This window comes from Osmia lignaria, chromosome 15, assembly GCF_051020975.1.
Source record: "Osmia lignaria lignaria isolate PbOS001 chromosome 15, iyOsmLign1, whole genome shotgun sequence".
Taxonomy (NCBI): domain Eukaryota; kingdom Metazoa; phylum Arthropoda; class Insecta; order Hymenoptera; family Megachilidae; genus Osmia; species Osmia lignaria.
Window position 1 is genome coordinate 6846774 of NC_135046.1, and position 26452 is coordinate 6873225.

Consider the following 26452-nt stretch of genomic DNA (forward strand, 5'->3'; position numbering starts at 1 on the left):
GTGATTAGAGCGATTAACTGAGGATTATAGGCGCGGGATGCAATTAAAAAGGGGTATCGATAACGCTGCAAAGGATATCGATCCTAAGGTGTTTACCCGAGTGAAACGAACCTTTCAAAGGACACGGAAACCGCGAGAAGAGAGGGCAAAGTGTGCTCAATCCTGAAGATAGTCTCAGATGCGAGGATTTCATGGACCTATGCTCACTCTACTTTCTATCTTTTTCATTTTCTCTCTGCAACCTACTTCGGGGAAAGATACTCGTAAAAGAAATCCACCGCGTTACATAAACACAGCTCCACGGAACGGCAGGCAAACACACCTGCGTCGGTTGCACGGGTAACGTTCTCCGGAAGAAGCTCCTCCACCTGTGGCGAATGGGGAATCAATCGCATCCCCTGTCGCGTTCCAACGATCAACTGGAAACTTTAACTTCGAGAGGGAGTCCGTGAAAGGGAGGAGCCGATATCTTCCCTCATCCATGGCAACCATGGATCTAGAATTCCATCGGTCACGAACTTGCGACAACGATAAACTTCTGGGATTCGACGATCGTAGGATGGTGGAAATTGTTTGCGAAGGAAGGTTTGGAGGATATCTTTTGGAATTTCTTGGTCCTTCCAACGGAATAGATTGTAATTTAAATCAAGGATTACGTACACGCAAACAACAATTATTAATACCTTCATCCATAACACTGTTTTCTTTCGCTCCTCGATAGAAATTCTGAAGAATCTGCGTTCCAAAGAGAACGCGTCCTGTCAAAACAAACATGATGATCCAGTAGCTGGAAAGAGCTCTCAACGATGGCTGCCAGGGCGTTTTAACACACTTCCGTCTGGTTCGATTATGACGAATCGTCGATCGATGAAAGCACGGACGGAAGGTAGGTTCGTTAAACGACGCAAATCGTCGGAAACGGCTGTACCGCATTGCGAGACCGCATTATATCCAGCCGACCAACCTGCTACCGCCCATAATTCACTACCTTCCATAGTTGCTCCTCCTCCATGCCCGTTTTATTACAGGGCGTGTAACTACTCGTAGCACAATACCCTTCTTACAACCCGTTTTCTTTGCCATAATCGTTCAATAACTCGCTTCCGAAACAGTTACTCTGATCACCAGCATTGATCATCAAAATAATCTGACAGTAATTTTATTACAACTCTTATCTTCGCATTCGCTTCCCAGACTGGAAAAACGTTTGACAATGTGGCTGGTCGCGCGTAGCCTCGCAAGAGATGGAATGGTGTCGTTTTAATTTAAGTGCAAGCGTCGGCTGGAAAACGAACACGCTTTCTTTTCGACGATTCATCTTGGTCTGGCGAGACCGTTTTGTCTCGAGGAAGGAATAATAGCGATAACCTTCTCCTGAGAGCTGTTGCGGTAATGTTTTAACAGAAATAAAGACGAGCTTCTCTAGTTTAAGGGTACATTAAGTTGGCAATTAAATTCATAATGTTTTCATGTAATATTTTACTGTAACCCTTTGATAATTGTCATAGTAATTTATAATTCCGTACATATTGCATTATATTCTTGATAAAAAAACACAGCTATAAGTGCACAAATTTATAATATATGCTTTGGAAGTTGAAATTAGTACTTTTTTTACTTTAAATTAATAACACTCTGTGTAAGCTTAAGAATGCCCAGTCCCTCTATTTCGTGAACAAAAATCCGAAATACTCCACAGAAAAATTTAACGATCTGCGTAGCAGCGTATACGTTGAACGTATCGCTATGAATGTAGTCCAGGAACTTTTATGATCCCATTTCGGTAAGCGAGCAATTACAGAACGATTTCATCGCACATCTTGGCGCATCATCGTCCACGATATTATTGATTTCCCTCGGCACACGGTGTCTCTCACTTCCGCATAATCCTCGTGATTACCAGCCAAAATCGATACTCAAACATCGCCCAGTGGTGATGATAAAAAAAATTGTTCGACAACTCGGAATATCTTTCACAATCACTTGGGATAAGACACAGTTCAAAGAAACGTAGGTATACCTACGTTGGAAAACTTTGTCGTGTTTTTCTTGGACCGCGAAAAACGGAAACTACTCGTCGAAACGAGCCATCATAGTCGTGTAGCGAGGAATAACGAAGAAGAAAAAGTTCGGTCGTCGGTTCGATGTAAAAGGAAGGTTTTGGTATCGAAACTTTGCGTTTCATTTGGTGGTTTCGCAAACGGCCGAAAGTTGCCAAGTGTTCCCCGGCGAAAAATTGGGCCAAACAAGCATCGATGGCGTGGCAAAATTTTGCATCGCTTCGCTCGAACACGATGGACGTTGAATTGTACCGGCCCAATTCCAATTCTATCCGGACTCGATCGAATAAATATCAAAAATGATTTGTTTCGACGAGAATCGACGATGCTCTCGACGTGTACGGTTTTAACATCGTTTAATTACGGAACCGGATAATAAAAGAGTTTCGAGAAAATTGCATCGTTTTTAAGCTTTAATAAAAATATAAATTTTATGAAATAAAGCATGATGTTTAATGGATCTGCCATTTGCACGGTATGAAAAAAAAAAAAAATGGTAAAATAATGGTTGTAAGAGCCATGCAGTGTAAATGCACAATCTTTCAAACGAGGTATCATATAAAGAAAGTTATTTAGAATGTAAGCTACTGGTTAAGTAGAAGCGTCTAGCGGGCTAGTATAAATGTCAGTGCTTAAAGAAGGCTCGGTAATGGATTCATTCGTAAAACGCTTTGAGAGGTCGGCCAGTTTCCCCGGTAGTTTTGTGAAGTGAAATTCTTCGGCGTTACTTCTAGCAACGGGGTAAATTCTCGAGGCGAGACCCGCTAACGGAAAGCTCGATAAAAGGAAGGAAAGTCGGTGGAAGTTTAACAAAGAACACGGTGGGAGAAGAACTTCCGGATCGTTCGGTGTCGCGGTAAATCGCAATGTTCTTTCGCAAACGAATTTCTGAAGGAGGTATCAAAGAGCGTCTTAAAGTTGATGGAAGGTTAAACTGTCTGTGATCTCTCCTCTGTTTAAGCTTTACTTCGACACGACAGTCCGACTGTAACATTTTCTCGTTTTAACAGAATTATATACAACGTTCAGGAAGTCGCGTTCTCCTAAATGGAAGCTACGGTGTCTGTTTGGCATCGTAAAAGCTTCTTATCCCAACGGGAGGTCCCGCGAGTCGACGAAAATCGCGTTAGCGAAGTAAAAGCCCGAGTCATAGTGGTTCGAAAGGCAGAAAGCGAGGGCAAACTCGCGAATACGTGTTCCCTGCAGTTGTTGTCCACTTTTTCCAGCGCAACTTGCGCCACCCTAGTCGAGAGTGTACGAAGCAAAGCAAACTAAGCTAGGCTCGTAGGTGCTTAGAATTTTTTTCACCATTTTTCCTAACCATCGCTCGCTAATCTAATATTTGTCGTTCCTTTTGAACAGTGTTTTAGAAGCGTTCAGGAAAACGCACGGGCGTACCTCGTTAACTTTCCAGATTCTCTACCGTGTGTCTGAGGCTCGCTAATTTGCCTGGATGGAATTGTTGCAACCACCGGTTCTCCGGTAAACTCGATTTTCTTCGTTAATTACGGTAGGTATCGACAACGAATACGGGGCCAACAAGTTATTCAATGTAATTACTTGCACGGTTACCCGGAGAACGATGATGCTTTTTGTACGAGGAAGGCTAATGTATTGTCAATACGTAGGATATTTTCAGCTTTCGCTTTGCTGACTAAGTGGAGTTGTAATTAAATTACCTCCCTTAGTCTATTCCCGTCTTATTTTCTTCTCTGTGTAGATCGTAGTAAATTGATTTTTATAAAATGAGAGTTTAATAATTCGCGACATTAAACACGTCGAATACCCTTTTACTTATCTAAAAGTAAAAGTGTCTATACGCAGGCTAGATAAAAAAAAAACAACTGGAGACGACAAAAAAAAAACGATACCTTCGTCGCCAGAAGTTGAGGAGTTGTCCTCTGGTTCAGGCGACGATCCTGGCGACCCAGGGGACTTTCTACCGAGCCTCGAGTCTGGCCGGCCATACTCGAATCCTCCGCAAGCTGATCCCCTGTTGTCTTCGTACTGTCGTCCCTTTTCTGGGGACACTGATCGTCCGTCCCTCGAGTCCGCCGGAAACGAACCACGTTTCCCCTCCCTTGCCTCGAGGCAGGACAATCTTTTGCCGAAATCGGTGGGCATCGCCGTACGTTTCCTGGGAATTCCGTGACGGGAATACGTTTACGATTACGATCGACCAATATACGGCCAATTCGATCGTGAACGAACATCAAATTGGACAGGAAGTTGAATGGTGCCGCGATCGATTTCCTCTGTCGCGATGACGCCTCGTGGTTCGATCACGACGCACGGTAACCCAGCGCGGCGGAACTAATCTCGTTTTATGGAAATTGCTGTGTTATTCTAAAGTTGATGGGATATCGGGAAGGGTAGGTTATTGTGATGTAAGTTGGAATGTAAACTGAAATGTAGTGCATTAAGCTCGAACTTTAGTCTATAAGATAATGTAGTTACAGGCTGCGTATGGTATTTGAGAGTAAACAGAGGGATGAAAAGCTTCTAAAGTCAAGTACGAAGTACGAGAGGAAAATGGAGAGAATTGTAGATATACAGGGTGTCCGTGCTTAAGTGTGACAGTCGCGTTGTTCCTCAACTATTAATGAGACGAAAAATTGTTTAAATGGAAAATTTTGTTACAGTCGAGAATTTTGAGACGATTTGAAATTTGGAAACGATTGTTACTGTGTGCTAAGTGGTATCGTAAAACAATTCACAGACGAACGACAAATAGTTTGAAGGCTATAAAAATAAAAAGTAAAGCGTTCAAATGAGAAAACAACGAGGTGTCATCGTACAGTAGACAGAGGTTTTACGATGCTCGTAAACGTACTCCCTGGGCTCGTTTGAGTAGGTGGGTGATTTCCTTCCAGTGTAGTCACGGAACTCCGTGCACGTTCCTGACGACGACGGTTGCGGCGATCTTCTTCCGCTGGTCCCTGATTCTCTGGTCTCGTGGCAGGTGTCACGGACATTTGCCAGGTCAACGTTGGCAGTAGTCTTTGCTTCTTTGGCGGGAGATGGCGGCGGAGACGTTGGTGGCGATGGTGATGGACTTCCTGCACGACCAGAACTGTAGCACACGGCTGCCTTCCGCAAAGTCTCCCTGCACAGTTCGGAGAACATGCTGCCTCCCCCATGGCCGGGGCCCTCGCGGACCACCTCCGACCTTCTTCTATGTTTCTTCGTTAACGAAGCTCGATTAACTAGCTGGCACGTGCAAAGTCCTTGCTCGAGCTGGTTCACGATCCGCGATCGCGACCGATCATGCTCGTCGGGAACTCGTAAACCCACCCTCGCGATAAATCCATTCGACACTACATCGTTACTCGTCGCGTCTAGACCTGAGGATATTTCGATTTATCAACCAAGTGGTTAGGAAAGTTTGAATCTCGGGAACTGCTCTTCTATTCTAACAAGCCTTTAAGAGTCCTGACAGTCTTTCAACGTTTCAATTTCTAGTCAATGAACATTTAACAACAGTTTCTTCTCCTTCATTCCTACTAACTCTCCCTCGATCATCATCAACTATCCACGAAACTGACTCGATATCACGTGCTCGATTGTCAACGCTGAACGTCCCCTCACGCGATATTGCGTGTTCAATCGCTAACGCTTAAACGTTACGTCATGTCAGTCACACAGTGACCGCCTCGCTTCTCCGGTCCGGCCACGAACGTGTTAAGCCAACTATGGGTATCAACGGGTTAATTTTAGAACGATCCAAGTTTCGTGTAATCAGATAAAGTCTCAGAGAGGTACCCTCGTTGAAGGCAACAAAAAGTTCCGTTTAACGACCACGGAAACGTAACCCAACGAAGGGTTGAAACGCTATTAGCGTGCACGATAGCGCCTGATAAAAACTTTACACGCTTTGATTTACTCACCTCACGACAACCTTACGAATTCCCCGTAACCAACACGTGCATAGAGCTACAGATAACTCTAGCAGAGAATAAACGCGGTTACGAGACAACCGGACAGGGGAGGGCATCCGATCGAGTTCCTCGAGTTCGGTTTCTCCCCATAAAGCACTGCTGGTTGGCAGAAGCGGTCGCAAAACACCGCCAATGGGGGAACGAACACGCGCCTATGGGAAATGGTGTTATTCAGCGAGGAAGACTAGGAAACGTTAACGCGAGGCGTGGGCTATAATAAAAATGTCTGGCCAGTTGCCAGCTGTTTGAAAATTTATGGGCAACCCTACCGTCACGACAGCCTTGACAAGGCGAGCTATCGTAAGCCTGGCGAACAAAGCACGGCCCACCATCGTGCACGGAAGTGCATCGGCTGGTTTACATTATGCCAGTGCAAATTCAACCGAGCTATTAATCCCACGTCCTGATGGAAATACTTTGCGTGTCGATACGTTCTACAATTAACGCGACGAACTTTCATCGTAGTTTAACTCCGTTTTAAATCTTTTTTTTTTTCTTCTTTTTCTGTTTAAACATGCAAACGGGTCGGGTTACGTTGATGCTGCAGTAGCCACGGTATTTGGGCTTCGTTTTTGTTCGGAGTTGTTTAAATACGAACAAACGGAATCGACCAAAGTGGACGGGTGAAAGCAAATATGTGAACGCGATGCAGGTGGAAGAGCAATCGACGGTAAAAAGGCGTCGTTCGAAAACCACTGTGAATCGCTAAGGTTATTTTATAGTTCACGTCGCAACAATGAATTCAAGACACGATCTCGCGTGCCCACTAAAATTACGAGAAACGACACAATTAATTCAGTAATATGGTACACACGCAAAGCAGTGGAAAACGATACTTCATCATAGCTGTACTGATCGAATGAGAAGAATTATTTGCCAATAGGGATACCGGTGCACTAGAAAATCGTTGAATCGCAGCTGCGACACGTTACGATAATCAAAGCCGTTATCTGTTGGCCGATAATCGTCCACGCGCGATGGCTGTCTCTATCGGAACGCCACTTGCCTGGAAATTCTCGAGACAATTGTCGATTTAATCCGTTCCATCGATGCGTTAGACAATGCACGCGTTTCCGATCGTCGTTTCCGAGCCTGGATGAATACCTCTCGAGCCAGGATCGTTTAAAACTATCTCGAAAACTGTATCCCGTGAAAATTGGTCTCGAAACGCGTGAAATTTCACGGCAACCAATCTCGTTCTCGTTCTCGAATCAATCTGGATTAATTAAGGCAGCGAACGTTGTCGCACGCCATTGCAACGACACCGCCAACGTCACGCTAACATGGAAAAACGTTACGACAGCCCTCTACTGTTAATTTTCATGGTAATTACGAGCACGCGTGAAACGATCATCGGATTATCGAGTTCTGACGTGGCCGCGTTAACGAGTATAACGATGCTTTTCGATCATTCCGAGCCTGGGCCTTATCCACCGAATTGTGGAGGATGGTCGACCCTCCCGACCTAATGGAAATCCTAAATCGCGGGTAATTGTAACCCGTTGTACGACAGAAGTACCGTTTCCAACCACTGCGACTGCTGGCAGATGATATACACGACCGGGAATGTACCATTAAAACCGCATGGCTCTTGGATCTTCTACGAAGTTAATGAGAAACTTGTTTCTTGGCAATGGTAGCTATTGCGACACGTGGAGGTCGACAGAGTGTAAAAATTACTCATTTTTAAATTGCAATTAGCGTAAGAAATATTAAATTAACACAAGTGAATTTAAAATTAAATTAGAGATATGGTAGTCAGAAATGACAGCTGAAGCGTTAAAAGTTGGATATAGAATAAAGGAAATGAAAAGACGTCATTTGCATAGAAGATAGGTAATTTACACGTTCGGCTAAAAACAGGCTCATCGACTAGTCGGCCTTGCCAGCCGGCGCGGCGAACAAATCATCGAGCTTCCGTCAGCTTTAGAAACGGAGCACAATGATACCGTTCTTCTGACGTCTGACGCGTGCAGAGACATTCATGGAACACGCGTAATCCATTGCTTCATTTCCAACTGGTCGTCGAGGTATTTTTCTCGCCAAACTACGCACCTATTTAGACGTCAACGAGTATCGTAGTTTTGCAACGATGTCCATTTCAGTTGCAAACCAATTATCCTACCAATTAAAGAAACAATGGGACGCCTGAGGGATTTACGGACAGGCCAGGTTTCCCGGTTGATCCAATTTGAATACACGTGAAACGAGACGAGTTTCAGGTGGAAAAGGATCAACGGTACACGCCCGTCGTAGCTAGATCTCGTAAACTCGAGCTAATTTAGTAGCCTGTATTATTTAGCGAGCACCGTGAGAATCGAGGCTCGGTAGCTGCCTAATACCGGTGCTCGTGCCACGGTAGGGATAAATCATCCTGTCTTGAGATGCGGGAATGTGCAATTTGCCCGGGTATTAATTACGTTAATTGCATACCGCTCGAAAGAAGCGTTTTTAATATTACAATGGACACGAATGACACGAGGAGACGCGTCCTGTTAATATCCAAAGGGTGGCTACCGGAAAAATATAACTGTGTTCAAAATATGATGTGATCGTTTTGAAAGGAAACTCGCTGGATGATCGATGAGAAAAGATACTGTAATGTTCGTCCTTATCATCTTGGGGAGTGAGAAGAATCTTGAAGAAAAGAATCGAAAGTTGTCTTGGTTACGAGACATACCACCCTTACGTAAGATTGCTCTAACCGTTCAAGATACTTCGAAGCAAGCGGTATCACCCACCATCCACCCACGTGATCGAAATCCCATCTTCGAACAACCATTACGTCGCACGTAATCCCAAACGTATCCAACCATCGCGATATTTTTCAACGAAACATCAAAGAAAAGTATCAAGACCGGAGAATCGTAGAAAAAATACTTCATATTCGCACTGGACCTCTATTTTCACGCACTTCCTTCGATGCTAAAATCTCCAACGCGAGCACCAGTAAAAAGGGTGATAAAGCAATCACAAAAGAACCCGTTGAAATTTAACTGTTAAATTAAACAGCACGGTAGGTGAGAAGTTGAAAAACGAGGCTGTCAGGACTCTCTGTGTAAACGTTCGGTAGATCGTAGAAGCAAGGCAGAAAGAGGATCGCGTGTCATAGGGAAGGATGTAGAAAGGAACAGGACGAAGGGCGCGTGAAGGAAACGCACCTGGTCGACGTCGCGGTAGGACAGAACGAGCGTCCTCCTCGTGGCGACGCGGCACGTCATCCCGGCCAGCGGGCGGACAAACTCGAGCATAGAGAGAGGGTGAACACGCACGGCTCGTATCACCTGTACACCGCACGGTCTTCAGGCGAGAACTGAGACTGCGAGGGAAGGGACGAGATTGATAAAGAAAGAGAGGGAACGAGCGAAGAAGAAACACGGACACGCGTCGAGTCGCGCCGCGTCGCGTCGAAGTAACCCCTATCTGACGGTTTCACGTAGGTGGTGGAAGAGAAGGACAGCCTGGAGGGGGATGCCTGGAGTCCAACGGCGAAGCCGAACGCGCGCTGTTCGGTTAGTACGCGTGCAGCAGTCCGAGAGGGTGGGAACTAGAGGGTGGAAGGTCGTCAGAGTAGAAGGGAGGCTCTGTGTTCGGCTCGGTTCTGTTTACCCCTCTGCACGCTTTTACCCTCTCAAAGCCTCCACCATCTGGTCGCAGTGGCGCTGCTGTTGCATCGATCAGCCGTGCGCTACCACCTCCGACACTCCCGAAATGGTCAACCCTCCACCTCTGGGGGTTACTCCTTCCCTCTGCGTGTGCAGCCTGTGGCCGCGCCACCTTCGCGTCTAGCCGCGCGCACCGGCTAATTCCTTCTCGTTCATCTTCGTCCTCCCAGCTGACCTCTCTTCTATCCTTCTTCCACTTTTTCTTCTTTTCCTTTCCATCTTATTCGTTACCTTTCGCCAACTCTATCACCGGTCTCGTAACGCTGATTTATCGCCATTCTCACTGCTTCGACGTTGTTTGTTTGACCTCTATCCCACCCCCTCTTCTGCACTATAAACGTGCCGCATCGCGGTTACACAGCTTGAGCCGGATGTTTTTGTATCGCGGGGGTGGTGCTACTGGCGCTGGTGACCTTGAGCGGCCGAGCAGACGATCTCGTCGTTTTCAAGAGGAATCTCTATTGGTCGTTGAAACGCGATCACAGATCGAACTTTCTTCTTCGATCAATTTTTACACTTTCGTCGACTTTCATCCCCCCTCAGTTTGTACAAGTAACACTCGAGGTGGTGAGTAGGGTGACCTTGACGGGGACGTGGGAGAGACACGAGCTGCGAATTCGGAAGGGTCGTGCGAACCTTCTCACCCTAAAGGTGTGTTTCACGCAACGGCCCTCTTTCCACGCGACCGTCTCCTCCGACCAACTTCTCGAGAATCGATAACCTTGAAGACGACACGAAATCCGCTGCGAGACTTCCGTTCGAATCCCTTGATGGATTACCAGGGTATGGTGAGGATTCGAAAGCGTATATAAGGGGGATATCATCTCGAGGAGCTTGTCGTCACAAGCGCGAAGGACCAGATATTTCTTCAACAAATCGTTAGGTTCGCTCTGAAAATATTTAGGGTTTCCATGACGTAGGAGCTAATTTAATTTCAAAGAATTTTTCCCCGCCAGATGATTCAAAAGTTCAACAGAAAATAATGAAGAATCGGACGAGCGAAAATGAAGCATCGCCCCCAGTTTTAATTTGAACACAGGTCTCTTTTTTTAAACAATTCCCTACAATCGTTCGACCGAAATCGTTCGCTCTCTGCGTAAAAAGAATTGCTCCATGTGTTCGAGGGAATAATAAAACGAGACTCGATATTCCAATAACAACAGGGGAAAATGTTCCTCTTACATTTTCAATTCGTCTGCCAGCGTTTCGATAATATCCCCGCACTTTCGATCGTTTCCCGATCGAACTTTTCGTCTATTCCATACGTACACTTGCGTAACCCCGTTTAACTTTCGAAAACCGATACACGTGCAACGTATTATTTAAAGAGTAAAAAACCGAACGTTTTACTTACGGCGGACCGATAAATTCGAAGATTTAGAAAGACGAATTCCGAGCCTTTAATCAAGGCGTTCGATAACGACACGATTGCTCTCGATAAGGGAAGAAAACAGGCCGGAATTTCGACGTGGCATCGATAAACCGTACTGAATGCACAACCAAACGAATCGTTATTTCACCCTTTTGCGCAAGATCGAACGGTGGTGAAATCGCGTCTGAACGAGGACGAACGTTCGTCGATCCCTCGCCACGTCTCTACGACTCATCCACATTGCTCCCGCGAGTGACATGACCGGAATCCACATACGGTTCCCCCCGAAATTCCGGGCGTGTCTGACAGGATAGGCTTTCGACGTCGCCTATTTCGAGAAACCGGAGTAATCGACAGTAAAACACCAGGCGAAGCGACGCGACGCCACGTTCTTCAATCAAGAAATATTCATCGGGAACCGTTCGACGATTTCTTTTCTCCTTTAGATTTTAAGAAATTTTCAGGACCAATTATCCTTTGGATAACCTGCATCTTCAGAGAATGAAGTAGCAATTTAGTATCATCACGACGATAAATGCCGTCTCAAATAAATGCATCGAATACTTTCGGCCGGTAGTGTAGCTCCAGGACGAGAATTCGTACTCTAGAATAATTAGTTTCATCCCTTCCGGTTAAATATTTGCTCGCAAACATCCTCTTTGCCTTAGCCCGTCGCTAAAATGATCCTTTCGCAAGCTTCGAGTTTCGAGCATCGCTATACAGATTAATAGGTGTGTTATCTTTTCGGGGTACTGACATTTTCGTTGGCTAAAAGCTTAATAATTCTTTCAACGAGTTTCTCTTTCGTCGAAGAAAAAGTACCGCTGTGGAGTTTCTTGCTTCTAAATTCCACGGAAATCCTATCGAGTGGAAGATACTTGAGCGCCAAGCAGTCTGCTCTCGAGTTCCATTGCCGTGCGAGGTTAATTATTGGGAATTAATTTCGGTTCTTATCGAGAAGAAACGACATCGATCAAGAGGGTCGCAAGTGGTTTAGATCGTTCAATGAAAAATTGAGAAGCGTGTCACTTAACCCTTTGCCTTCTATGTAATATCAGACGACATTTAAAGGATGACAAGGATCCTCCTTGTATTTCCTTGCATTTTTCCACCTTTATTGCTTTTATAACGAATAGATATTGCAAAATAACAAGGCAAAGAGTTGATGCTGTTTTCTTTTCCATCATCCTTTCCGTACTCGTTCGGATCGCAGATTTCGCGATCAAATTCTCCGCTACATCGCGCTCGGCTTTCATCCTGAAATAATCTGATTTAATGCTGCTACTTAAACTCTCTATATAGTGTTCTCCAAAGGATCCAACGTAATTTCCAGCACGCAATATCCTGGATCGGGAACGCACTCTTCCCCACCATCGATTTTCCATTTCCTTCCATCTACCCCCTACATTCTAATCTCTCTAATTACGGCTTACTTGTCGAAACGATCAATTTAGTTTTCATCCTTGATACTTTTTACAGCTGGTGCTGAATTTTTGTACGAATCCAACCGAATCCCTAGCATTTCCTGCAAAGAGGATATCCATTGAAATTGAAGAGAAAAGGATATGAAAATATACGAGAAAATGAACACCTACTCGAAGCATGATTCAAAGGGATTTTTTTCAACATTTCACGAAACAAACCGCACACTTTCATCGTCAAGGATGTTAGAGAAAGGTGAAAAGACAAAGCACGCGGGTCGACCTCCGACACCGTTGACCTTTTTGCGAACCCTCGAGCAGAAAAAATCGATTCAAGAGCAAGAACAACGACGAAACGAGCCCGCGATCCTGCACGCGTGTCATTGTCTTCTGTGAAGCACTGTTCTACGAACTGACGTAGATATGAAATAAACGCGCGAAGCTTTGCTGAACCGTGGATTTACACGGTTTGACCCAAGAGTTTTCAAACTTTCGTCGTTAGAAAAAAAAAGAAATTAACCTTTTATGATTTTTGTAAACGCGCGGAGTTGATCGATTTGGCAGCTAAAAATGAAATAAAAGTGTTGAAGTGCAGCTACCCGACGCATTCGAATTGATACCATACAAATGGAGAATGCGTTTTCATGCGCTGCCACGCGAATTCAAGGCTCACACTGATGAAATTGCAGGCAACCCTCGTTCGACCGTGCACAGAATGCACCCTATGAACTTCGATAAACGAATTTCAGGTAAAAGCACCGCTCGATCCGCCATCTGATCCGTCTACAAGTCGAACGTCTGCGTCACTCTAGTCCCATTGATCTTTCCTCCCTTCCTGTGCCACGATATTACACGTCCAATTTTTCCGACGCGGCTGCCGTAGAATCGAAAGAGATCATCGATTATGGATCTCGAGAGCAACTTTTGCGTTCGTATCAGAGAAGCCTGACTTCAGGTCCAAATTGCCAGTCGATTTCCGCTGCAATTCGTCCCGATTTCTGGACCTCTGCTCTTGGATCTCTGACAAAAAAGATCCTAAATTAATGTAGGAAGATTTCAACGAAAATCTGCTACACTAGATGTTTCTTTTTTTAATATATTAATTGCACTAATGGTTATAAAAAGAGAGGAAAGAAAGGGAATTTTAAATATTTGCTGAAATTAAATTTCAAACCGCTTTAATATTCGATCGTGGTACTTTCGCAGACCCATGGACCAACTTCGCAAACCTCCAGGTCAGAGTGCAAACTAAAAGCTCGAGAAAATCTCTAGAAAACGGTGAACCGTAAACGGTGCTCCGTTCGAAGGCTCGTTGAAAATTGTTTTTGCGAAATGGTCCGAGTTTTCACAGTTGTGGTGTATTAACGATTGACCGTATCCGCTCGTTACCGCAGTACCTCTTCTCCTTTATCGTTCGGCTAGATTTATGTCAAGTGTATCGGAAGACTTTGACATTTTTATTCGATCGAGATAACGTCGACGCCGCAGCTCCTTTGTTCCCGTATCCGTAGCCGATTCTGCGGAGCCGGTTGACAGACTTATCGAGAGTTATCGAGCTTCTCGTTGGTGGGACCAGCGAGCCAAGCAGCCTCGAAAGATAGAGGTTCGATATCACGGCTCGATATACCCGACCCGTTGCTTCGAGACGATAATTGCATCGTCGAAACGTCTTGCTTTTACCTTCCTCTTTATTATCATCCTTCCTTTCCTCCAACTTCCGTTGATTAATTAAAATCCATCGAGACCTTTCCTCGTCTACCGTGAAACATCACAACTAAATTGTACGCGAAAGCTTTCTGCCTAACAGCCGGTTAAATTAGTGGAAGAATCGATCGTTGCTTTCCAATTGCTCTTTCGTTCGAGCGTATCGTGGAAGGTGAAAGAAATAAATAAAAATAACATTAATAAACGGACGAGAGGGAATACTGGATGCGGTACATCGAACCTAATTATCCGTGTTAAACGGGGGATGCAGAAATGTACGTTTACGATAGTGTAATTAGGAGCAGAAGCTCGTTAACGTTTCCTCGGTAACGACTACGGATACGGAAGTTATGCGAAATATCGGAACCAGTTTCCCTAGCTCGAGATCGCGTTAAGTTCGCTAGAAAAATGAAACTTTATATCGGTGAAACGGCGTCGATCAACGTTTCGGCAATTTCCCGAGAATTAGTTCCGGTTTCCACGGTTTAATAACCGGAAAGCAACGTCAGCGGAATACGTCTTGCTTAGCTGGAGACTGTCAGCATCCCGCGACAAAAAGAAGTCAACATCGCTAAATCTACCACCGGTCCAACGACCTTTTCAACGGCCACTTGGAACCGTACCAACTAAGTCCCACTGTGAATCAGAAAAAAGAAGCTTGGGAAAAATGTTATTACCCTCCCTCTGTTCTTCGTCCAGCTTTTCGATAGTATTAACCCGTTCCGCGTAGAGTTCTTATTATAAAATAATCCCTCAGATCGTACGTTATACCGAACATTTCGAATATGTACGCAAATATATTCATTCGCTAGATTTACGTTGAAGAGGACAATTTTCGCAGTTTCACAGAAACGTTGAAATATTCTGAAACAGTCCTAACGGTGCGTTTCACACGAATGCAACGAGATTCACAATTCCGAAGTCTGAAGTTCCGTATTGACTTTTCACGTCACTTTATAAACTGAAGTAAAAAGGTTCCTGAATTGTATGTAAATTTCCAAGTGAAAAAAGATGAAATATCACGGCAGCGAATTTCATTCGAGCAATTCTCAAAGAGCGACCGGCATTGTACTACCTTTTCTGTACGAGAAATAACCGGTAAATTGAAAAAGAAACGAAATCAACGATCTGTCGTTATAAAGTGAAAACGGATGGTGATTCGAACGACAACGATTCCTCTGCCGGGATGAGCATTATTCTTATCGGTACGCGTTCAAGTGGTGCGAAAGTTTGGCTGGTGCGGCCACAAAGCCGAACACACAGAGGCGCGATAGTGTAAGTTCATCTTGTTGAATGGAAACGTGGAACAATCCGATGCTTCGTTTGTGCATCTTAATCCGAGCATTGTTACCGCGGCTGGAATTCGTGAATCGCAAACGAGGACACAATATCTCGCGAGACCTTCCGCGCTGAATCGAAATCCACGGTATAAACGGATCAAGAAGATTATCCTGGATCGTCGTCTGGATGGGGTCGGCCTTTCATTTGCCCGCCAAGCTCATCGAACCTCGCTCTATGATCTACACCGTTGGACAGAACGATCAAGGCATCCTATTATGTTTTTATATTCTTTGTAAAGTCGTTCGTGGTGCCGGTGAAAGTTTCACAGGATCTCGTGATGAGAGAAAGAAAGAGATTTCATTTCTTCTTGAAAGTAATTCTGCTTTCGAGGCTTTGGTAATTGAAACTTTGCGACAGCTTAGACACCGGCTTAACCGTTTCGCGCTGACGCGCTTATGAGAGGGTGTATGTCACTGAAAATTCGAAACGAACGAAGACGGTTTATTGGGCGCGGTTTGTTATCAGGAAGCAATGTAAGAGTGGAAAAATACGTTCGATAGGCGACAGATAGCACCGATTCTCAGTGAATCAATATTTATTTTCTTTCTTTCCGTGGTTGTTTAAAATTAGAATCGTGTCAGAGATTAATTCTGTGCACGGTTAAAAGAGATATCAAGATTATCTTTAGGATATTTAAAGGGAACGTTATATTGACATTTCCTATCGTCGAAACATACTCTTTCAGTTTCAACGGAGTGAAATTTTGATTTCAACGCTCGTCCCCCGTTTCCCTAAACTCAGCAATCACGATCTCACGGAAAACGAGCAGAGACAAGAGTTTCGGCGCTGAATTCGAACGGGTCGAGAAAACTTCGCGTCGTTTCATCAGCATAGCCCGTGTTTGGCAAACTTCCCCACCTCGGGAACAAAGCTATCTCTCCGGGAATAAGAAAAGTAATCACCATTGTGTAACCAGTTTGCAAAACTTTCCGTCTAACGCACCGCTCGATCTAATTTTTCTTTCAATTCAAAATAGAGCACATACATTAAGTACGAGCAAAGTTGCGAATCTGGATACTCGACGTTTATGTAATTCAAACGTTGCTCACGAAATTCTAAGTGGATTCAAGGATTTCACAAGACAGGGATTTCACACTGCAGGGGTCTCAGATGGCCCACAGCGTTTATCTTTAATTAAACGAAGAGGAGTATATTTTTTGAATTAACTTTGAAATAATAAAAGATAAAACGGAATGAATTATAATTGAATTTTTCCGACTAATCTGAAGTAACTAATAGCGAAGTTGAAATTTGATCGCGGCACCGAACGTATTAAGTAGAAAAACAAAATATTCAGCTGCTGAGAATCTTCTTATAACATGCTTAGTCCCCGGTGACTTAATATCGCGATAGAAACGGCACTCTTCGAAAGCTGGTTCATTTCTATGGAAATCAAGGATTCTCTCGTCCTTCGAATGTATGAAACTCGCGTTGAAAAGTATCATTCGTTCGATTGACGGCGAATGTTACGATGATTGACGCGTATCCGCGAGATGAGCTCAGCTAGACAGCCGAAACCGTTCCTAACAATCGAACCCGGAAATTTCATCAGGTTATAGCGGAAGCTCCGTTAACGTCGTTATCGCGTCTTCTCTGTGATCCCATTATCTCCTTGTCGATGCGTAACTCGCCGGCGTTTTTCCATCGACGATCGACTGCGATCAAGAGAAAATCATTTCTCACTCTTTCCCGGCGATTTCGCTGTGACGGTAATTTCTATGCTGAAAATTCATCTGGAATCTAGCGTCGATGAATAATGCATCGTTGTGAAACCAATGTTCAGAGCGCAATGATACGATGCGAAATCAAAAGACACATAGGTTTCTCCTACGTAATATCCGCTACCGTTTCCCATAAGTCGTAACAATTCTTGCATTGCCAGCGTGCTCTAACATTCTCTTCACTGCTCGATCAGCTTTTTCAGCTCTACGAAAGGATTTTATTTCTATTTAAAGAAGTCGCTTTTCAGGTGATTCTCAGAATTAATATGTTACGTATTCTGAGATTCGCAAGAGACTCACAATGTCAGTCGATACGGTTATCTCGATATCACGCGGTTATTTACCACGAACGTCACACGTGTTACCGGGTAAAATATAGAATAAACAGCTATGAGTGAACTGTCCTTATCAGTGCGTTGTTATCAAGAATAAAACAACAGAAAATTCGTGTTTCTAGCGTTGGTTACTCTTCGATACGATTTTGATTCGTGTTTCGAATAAAGAAAGGTTCGACGTGTTCGCTGCAACTTTGTCGGGCGACTGCTCATTAAGTTGAAAACCTCCGCCGCGAAATTATCGAGTAGCTGACGTACAACCGAGCGAAGTTTCGTCGAAGAAGTGGCGTCAAATGTTCGACGGACACGAAATTAATTGCTCGTCACGGCCCGTTCCCCTTTGCCACAACGGGGCTGGTGGATAAAGTGTCAAGGAGGAGGCTTCTTCACGCTCGCGAGATCCTCTCGTCTCATCTCGAGCCTTCGCGCTTGACAAAGTGCATATGAAATATAACGAGAATGCGGGACGCGGTTGCACCAACGTCGCTGCAATTTCGCACGAACGCGTTATTACTGTACCGCAGGGTCGAACAAGGGAAAAAGGGTCGAGGAACACGTGACAAATCCTTCGGCCCTGTTGTCACGTTCGGTTCGTGCGAATTTCCCTTATCTTAGTATCGCGTGAATCGGTTTAATTCTGTAAATTCGAAAGCAGCGAAAGGTTTAAAAGTTTATCTTTCGTTACAACGAACCGTTTCATTCACACTTGTAAATCGATGTAGCTCTGATCACGCGACCAAGTTCCGTAATTATCCAATTTCACGGGGGGTGTTTAATATTAAACGCGATGACGCGGCGAGGGCGTAATGAATTCATTTATCACGGCTCGCTTATCCCCTCGATCGAGTTTCTACTCGTAAGTTCAGTCCGTAATAACAGTTTCTCTCTACGTACCGCGATTACCCGACCACCGTGGATAGCTTTTCTCTACAGTCAAGTACTCACCTGAAACAGATAAGAAACATTGATGATGGTTAGTACGATGTAGAATTAACGTTGCATGACGAGTTTTATTGTCTGTATAATTATGCGCAAGCACCTTAATAACGGGCTTGTAAATTTCGTTCCAGAATGCGTCGTTTATTAACCGTTTCGGGGTAAGAAAAATATTACAATAATCTTGCAAAAAGAAACGAAATTTAATCGTGGACATCTTCGAAGGCGTTGACGAGTGTCTCTATTATCGATAGCGAAAATATTATAAAGAAGGGATCGATCGTTTACAAGAGGAAGAGGATAGTTGCTCGTTTATCAAACGCTTGGACTTTTTAGCGCGTGACATCAGCAGTTCTATTAGTCACGGGCCTGACGATGAGTTCTTCTCGTCGTGACGAGGAGCAATTACGTGGGATCTGGAAAGGAAACGACGTCTCTCCCGTAAGGGCAAACAATGTCGGGTTAACGTTACTTTCCAAGGAAACCTTTCATTAAGAATTAACGAGAAAAATCCAGCTCGAACCGAGCCGTTATGAGCTAACCGCATTTCCATCGTTCCTAATTGAAGAGTCGAAATAAATAACGCAGCGTGAGCTCGTGGAAAACGGTTAGCCAGAAATGGAGGTGAGACTGGTTGCGAAACGATCTGTTCGCGTGCACCGGTTCTCCCCGAGCAAGAGGCTGAACACCTTTTAAAGCAGACCTGTCCACGAGATGACCTGCTCACCACTGGGCGCCACTTTGTCACCAGATAAGTCTCGGGGCCACCGATTGCGCAAACGTTAATCAAAGTAGACATTTGAAATATTCTCTTGTGTCGTAAGAGCATACTCTTTACAAATTCATCGAAAGACCTATCGTGGGCGTACACTAAACTAGTTAGCTTAGGGATCGGAAACCACTACTCTCGGGACCAGTTAAATAAGCTTTAACGACGTATATTCGTCTTCTTCCTCGGAGAAACGCGCGGTTACCCGAGAGACGTTCTTCAATCCAGCGATCCAGCAACGAGAATTACACCAACATATTTTATCCGAAGTAGCTGGTAACGAAAAAGCTTTTCGTGCCTCGAATTTACACAACGAAATCGGTGTCTCTTATGGTCCCATAGAAAGTTCAATCGGCATCCTGGTATACGGATGGCAACAGCGATCGTGATTGGCATAACGAATCCAATAACGACGGATCGATGACGCTTCGATCATGCCATGTTTTTCCACCTGAACGGACAAGTATGCAAAGCGAAGATCGCGTAAATCTGATAAGTAAATTACGCGAGACTATAGCGCGTTGAAATTTCACGAGAATCCCATTTCCTTTCCCCGATTTTCACTATCCAACGATCGACACACCGCATACAATTTTCTCAGACTTTCTCTGGAACTAGTTGGACCAATTGTAAAATTGCAGTCTGAAATAGTTTTCACCCTCGCTATAGCTACATTCACGCGTGTTCGTTTTTCAACAGCTTAAGTCAAGCTATACGCACTGTTATCGGTTACAGATGATGTAAAACGAGCATCGTTTGCAGGAAACCATGACCATGCATATTTTACTTCAATTTATTTTCAGATCTATGTTGAAACAGTACACCGATATGATTACACGTTGCCCTATCGCCATGTGCATAACACATTATAATATCCATTACCGAACGTATGACTACTTCAGTTTTCCATTTACTACTTCAGAAATGCGTAAGGAATATAAGAGAATAATGAAAATTGAAGTTTGTTAGACAGTGTGATCTAAGAAAACAACATCTATAGCGCATCGAGTGGCAAAATGAATCGTCGCGACGCTTCCTTCATTTATATTTAAATGATCCGACTACCGGCGCGACAGGATATGACTTCATGAATGTACCTTCGTGAAAGTGCACCTTTCTGAAAGGTCGGTGCCTGCCGTTCTCCGGTATAGGTAGATCGTGAGGGCCTAGGTTCTCCCTGGACAGCGAGCTCACCAGGATACCCCTAAGAGTCGCGAGGGTGCTGCTCGGTATTTCCCTGTTCATATCGCCGGCTCCCATGTTACCCGATTTCCAGCGATCATCCACATATCGCAGCTTCCGACTCGGCGATCGATAATTCACTATCCTTTAGCATATTTCGTGGAGATGCTTGGCGTGCTTCGACGTCGCGAAGCTGACCCGATCTCTCGCCACCGGACGACCTATCCACCTCGAAATCGCGGGTAGATTATTTCTTTCCGACTCGAAGGAAAATAGCACGTAATAAGGTTTATCGGGACGATTACCGGACGGATCGTTAGAAGTTTCAAGGCGAGATCGCGAAGCGAGTGAGACGATTCTTTTTACCGCGACGCACGCGGGCTCGTAACTGGCTTCTTCATCGGCCGTCGACGGCCACGAGCGCGCCAAGTTGCGTCACCATGTAAATTTAATCGACTGTTTAACGGCTGACGGCTCGCTTTCGAGCTGCAGCTAAAGGTCGCGTGTGAGGGCGTAACTTCGAACCGATAGGATATCGATCCGTCTATCCGCGCTCGCAGCCTGTGTCCGCTCGGAAAATCGACGGCATCGTCGCGTCTAGAAAGTACCTTTCTCCTCGAGCGACTTAGAAATTCCGCGTAAGTGCTTTTCACATGTGAAAACATCGATGGTCGCGAACACGCGACTTGATCGACCACTTTTCTTCGATTCCTCTTCGATACACAGGCGCATGCGCGCACATGCACATTCACAGACACCGAATGAATTCCACAATTTCCCGCGTTTATCGCTGATCACTCGTACGAACGATTAAAGGGAACACTGCGAGTTTTCTGCAATGATTCGACGCGATATTTCGACGGATGAAATTGGAAACGTTTCCAGGCACTTTGCGAACAGATATCGATCCTCGAGCGGAATCGCAATTGTGGTAACGAACGGACGTCCCAGTGGAACATACTCGACCGTGTGACTGACTTGTTCGAGAAGCCACAGGTCCCTCCTTGCTCGCAAGTCTTTCTTGCTCCTTCCTCGAGCTTCTCCCACTCTTCCGGTCGGTCTGATTCGACCACCGACACTTGCGAGCAAGTCGCAAACGTACACCTTCGACAATGGTACCGTCTCCTACTGTTTTCTCGTTTATTCTTTTCGAATGGTGCAGCTCAACGATTCTTTTGCCTCGTATCGAGAATAAGTTCGGCTCCTACCAGACCTTCTTTAATGGGACGATTTATTTTCCCCTTGATGCTTTGTCTTCTAACGAATACCGTTTCGAACTAATTACCCGCGTTTAAGCTCGTTTTGGTATTAGAATTATGGGTTAGAAAGTTGTTCGTTTAGGAGACACTAATTACCTGCTGTATGCGAGTTAACGTTTGTACTCCTTTCTTTAATTTTTCAATTACACGATATTCGTGACACCGATTCAACGTGTCACGTTAGTTCAAAGAAATCAAGAGGATAAACATTTCCATAAACGAGCAACGCATCACAAGGCAAATAATATTAAAATTCATCTCATTGCCGCGTTAAAAATAGACAAAAACACAATGTCGATGAATATTCGATCTCGAACAGCGATCCATCGGCTCATTATCCACCTGCAGCCTCGCGTAAGAGGATAAAAAGAGATGACGCAGACGTGCCTCGCCTCGATATTCAAATCGCCCGGATGATTCTCAATGCCGAAGCGTTTCTTGATTACGTGGCGTTTGTCATCGTTTCCCAGATAACGATAACGAGAACGAGACGATACTCGACAAGAAGCATAAAAGACGTTTTATCGTCGGGAAACGAGCTATCTCGAGCAGGCGAAAAAAAAAAAATCAGCTAATTCGTGCCTGGGATCCGACAACTACGAGCCGTGTTATTTCTTTTCTTCGACGAGAAAGAACGTGAACGCGAGGAACGATGAAAACGGCCTTAAAAGGCGACGCGACGCTTCGTTTTCGTTCGCGATAAATCGAGGGACGAAACTATCTTCGAAATACCTACGAGTACGACTCCGTCAAGGTAAGTAACTGCTTTCCGCTCGGTTTTATCCTTTGAACCCGATGTATCTCTTCGCTTGGTTAAACATCTCGTTGATCGATGCTGCTAAAGAAGCTCGTCGACGATAAAGTAGCGTGGAAAAGCGTAACGCTCGATTTAAAAAGGGAACCAGAAAGGCTCCGTCTGCGATTCAGCTCACCGCTAATGTGAAAGTAGCTTCTTCTATCCTCGATGGGATAGGTAATTTCTGGAGCAGTAAAATCGAGAGCGCTCGTTAATTTCCTGCAGCAATATCTGGCATTAGCCGACGCGTAACTTTCAAATATGAATTATTGTTTAAAAGGATAATAGTAATTGAACGAACATCTACACGAAAAGGAAGAACGAGTTTTAATTACAGCCTCGCCGTAACTCTTAATAACCGACAAGTCGATGCGACCTTAAACTCGAAAAATAAAAACAGGAGACTTTCAACCGTGTGTAGGCTAGCGAGGCTCGTTTTGTCTTGACGTTGAAATGTCACGAACTACGGTACAATTCGAACGAGGTCAGAGATTGCGTTGGGAGAAAAGTCGGCTCGATTCAATGGCTGGGTAAATACTGTTCACGCTCGTTGATCCCTATAATTTAAGCCTGATCCCATTTAAATGGCACTCCCTTCGTTTTCCCTCTACGATTCTACGTCGCTAGAATTATACGGATTTAGCAGAAACTCGGAAATCCGGAAAAAATATTCTTCCTCTATTTCATTGCTAACGATAAGGGTGATTATAACTACTTATTACCTATCGCACCCAAAGCATACCGTGTACGAACAAATATCGACCGATATGGTCGGTGAACGTGTTAAGAGGTAATGGAGTTGATTTTCCGAAAATGGAGCTTCACTGTGTACCAGCATGGTATCCGGGTGATATCTGCCGATAATCTCGTCCGACACAGGGGAGCAGTGGCCCGTGAATATCGTAAATCATCCGTAAAGCGCAAATCGTTCCTAGTAGGTAAACGCGTGGACCAGGCTGACGGGTGACCCCATAAACAAGAACGGAAGCGAGAGATATTTTTTCTCGGCGTGTCGAATGGCCTCTCCTGGCATGCCACAGGTAAGAACGCAATTTGTAAGTTGAATCGTGACCCTCTGGCCGCAACCAGGTCGAGGAACAACATCGATTATTCTATATCTTTCTAATTCCGAGAAGATTACCAGACAATTTCCGGGTAAGTCATTTTCCCTGAGCTTGCTTCGCGAAACGGGCTCGTTCGGAATGCTTCCTCGACGGGTTATCGCGAGCGCGGCGATGCGTGGAAAACTGAAATGATCCGTGAACTCGATTCGACGATAAATAACGAAGCTTGGGAACGGATTCCGACGAACCCGTGACGACGTCTCTCTTCGACAACTGACGGATTAACCCCTTTCTACCTTGTAACTCGTTCGATAATCCTGCTTAAATCCCGCTATTTGCTGCGACGCGAGGGAACAAACGATAAGAAATTAGAGTATTATATCTTGAACAAAGTACAAGTTTGATGGAGGATCGTCGAATAAATCGTGCAAGTTAATGATGTTCATCAGCGTGGTTAGGTGTAAAACAGAGAAAAAGGAAACAGCTAAGAGAATTTATGGAAAAGTTTCATAATATTCGCCTACTTCGATGATAATGACCATGAAACGAGCCGCTAAGGAAACGGCGTCACCTGAAATGGCAGTACTCGAGGTGAACGCGTAAATGAGGCTAAAAAATTGCTAGCAGTATTCTTTTTAAAAACTGAAAGCTACTTCGAGAAGCTGACCCCTTTTTTGCCATTCAACCGGTCGAAGCTGCGGGCGATCTTCTCGCGATGCAAAAATCTTTTTCACGTAAAAGCAAAGAAAAAGGAGCCTGAGAGGAGCTGATACATAGCAGACAAATCTGAAAAATGTGCAGCACTTACTCTCTGGAATATTCAATTTGTAATATTTTCTATGAAAACTAGCTGCCTCGTGTGTTGCTCGGTTACGCAAGAGATTCGTCTGGAGCCGAGCACGGTTTCGCGAGACGACGATTTCTACGGCTCGAACCGGAGAGGCAGGTATTCCCGGTGACGATTTCTTGCGGCCGGCTGGCCTTGCAATGCCGTGCGCGATGCAAAGCGTCTCTGGCATTAGAACTGCGTCCACCTGCACACGGCCACCGCCGATGGCATCCGGCCTTTGTGGCCAACCAGCGGCGCTCCGAGAAAACCTGAACACCAAGCCCGCCCTTCCTTCCATCACCGATTGCGGCAAGAAATCTTCCCTGATGCGTTTTCGATACAGGTTAACTTTTTTATGGGAACACGAAGAAGAGGTATTTGGTATTGGTATTTTTGTTATTCTCAAATTTATAAAATTATCTCGAAGCTCGACTATATTTATCCTTCTACGCGAATCGTTATCGTGGAAGACGCTAATGGCCCCTGTAAATTCGTTGGAAGAGTGACAAAAGACTATCAAGGTAATTACTTCGGAAGGGGGAGGCAAAAATAGTTAGCTACGCCATGGAGGCCGGGTTAAGCGTGAACTTGGTCGAATCTATCGGCAGCTGGCAAGTTCGTAAAAGAGCCATTAAGAAGTTTTCCCCGGGAACTTGGTCGTTGCATCCTTAATCCCCGTTTTCACGGATCGTCGATACGCGCCGGTGCCATTTAAAATTCTAATCCGCGACTGTTTTCGTGCCGACGATGTTGCAAATGGGCTGCTATTAAGCTGCGCCCTCGAGAAACTGCCTTCTTTCGCGATCCTTGCCACCCCATCGGAATCGTTATCGAGGCAAAAACATGGACCTTCGCGTTCGAGTCACTCTTCTCCAAAGTTTCGCAATTTCGTGTATCCTTTTACCATTTAAAAGTGTGCGAAAGACGCTTTAGAAATATGAGGAGTTTCCGATTGAGAAATGGTTTTTAACACAGGAAGATCATCCCGGTGTTACTGAATAAGTAAACGAGGGAATCCTTCGTTTTCCAGAAACATCAACTTTACGTCGTCGAATAAATCTGAAAGCTATTCGAAATTCAATGAAATATCTGCAACACACATCACGCTTGTCGAAACGTTCAACTCCATCGGAAAGTTGCATTTTGTAAGTTCAGCGATTAGACGGTGGCTTGTATGCGAGTCGCGAGACTCGCACGTGCCGTTTCTATCCAGTAGCGCGAACGTGGAATACGAAAGGGAGGAAAATTTAGAGGCCATCGAGCTTTAAAACACCATCGAACCAGTATATTTCTCGGTCATCGACAGCCGGCCCCGTGAAACTCGTCCAATAATTCGCGCCAACGTCGGATCGGCCTCAATTTGTCCGCTTTAATCGTCCCGTCGCGCATGGTCGTCGTTAATTATTCCGCGACGATACGATCCGCTCGTGTCAGCTACAAAGGCACGAGCGTCCAGCATTTCCAGCGGGCCGGTGCTTCGGACTTCACCTTTCAAAGCGATGCTTGTTCCCATCGAAGGACGAAAGCGTTGACCGTCAGTCGTTTGCGTAATCCTACTCGTTTTTCGCCAACCAGATTCTTATGCAACAATCCATTAAAACTGCATAAACTCTGCGTTCGAAGAAGCTGCATTTTGCGCGTCGTAAATCTACGCGTCGGCTCGAGTTGTGATAATAATCCCATTTATTATTAATAAACGTCAGTAGTTCGCGAATCGATGGCGAGAAAAAATGAAGCGAAACGAACCCCTTCGTCGTGCGTCTAAAGTGCAATTCTAGGCAGTCTGAATTTTTAATCGCCTCCCTCTGGGGTGATTTAAACCGTGCCTCTAATAGATGTCCGAGGGCGATTCTCGTCTCTCCGTGGGAGTCGAGAAAGCGAACGGGAGCAAGATAAAAGGCGGGGAAATACGGGAAGTAGAGGGTAGGAAAAACGAGAAACGACGAGGGTTAGTTAGCGGCGCGCGGTTATTCAATTTCAGATAACTCGAGGAGGACGGATTCGAGCACGATGCACACGTCATGCATCGACGATGCAGCCAACACGCGATCGCGAACCTG

At 44.9% G+C, this 26452-nt stretch overlaps 1 protein-coding gene across 30 annotated transcripts in view; it reads right to left on the reverse strand.

Moving 5' to 3' along the window:
• LOC117600531 (uncharacterized) overlaps positions 1 to 26452 on the reverse strand; it is a 129196-nt gene that overhangs the window by 39271 nt on the left and 63473 nt on the right. For 5 of the 30 annotated variants that reach the window (XM_034316117.2, XM_034316116.2, XM_034316113.2 and 2 more), the window contains one exon: positions 18452 to 18502. The exons of 11 other annotated variants lie outside the window; for them this stretch is intronic. In XM_034316117.2, the coding sequence (XP_034172008.2) occupies positions 18452 to 18502 (51 nt within the window). Of the gene's footprint in view, positions 1 to 3931; positions 4198 to 4893; positions 5863 to 18451; positions 18503 to 20359; positions 21420 to 26452 lie in introns of those variants that run through there. 14 more of the 30 variants (XM_034316100.2, XM_034316097.2, XM_034316123.2 and 11 more) reach the window with 12 other exon arrangements.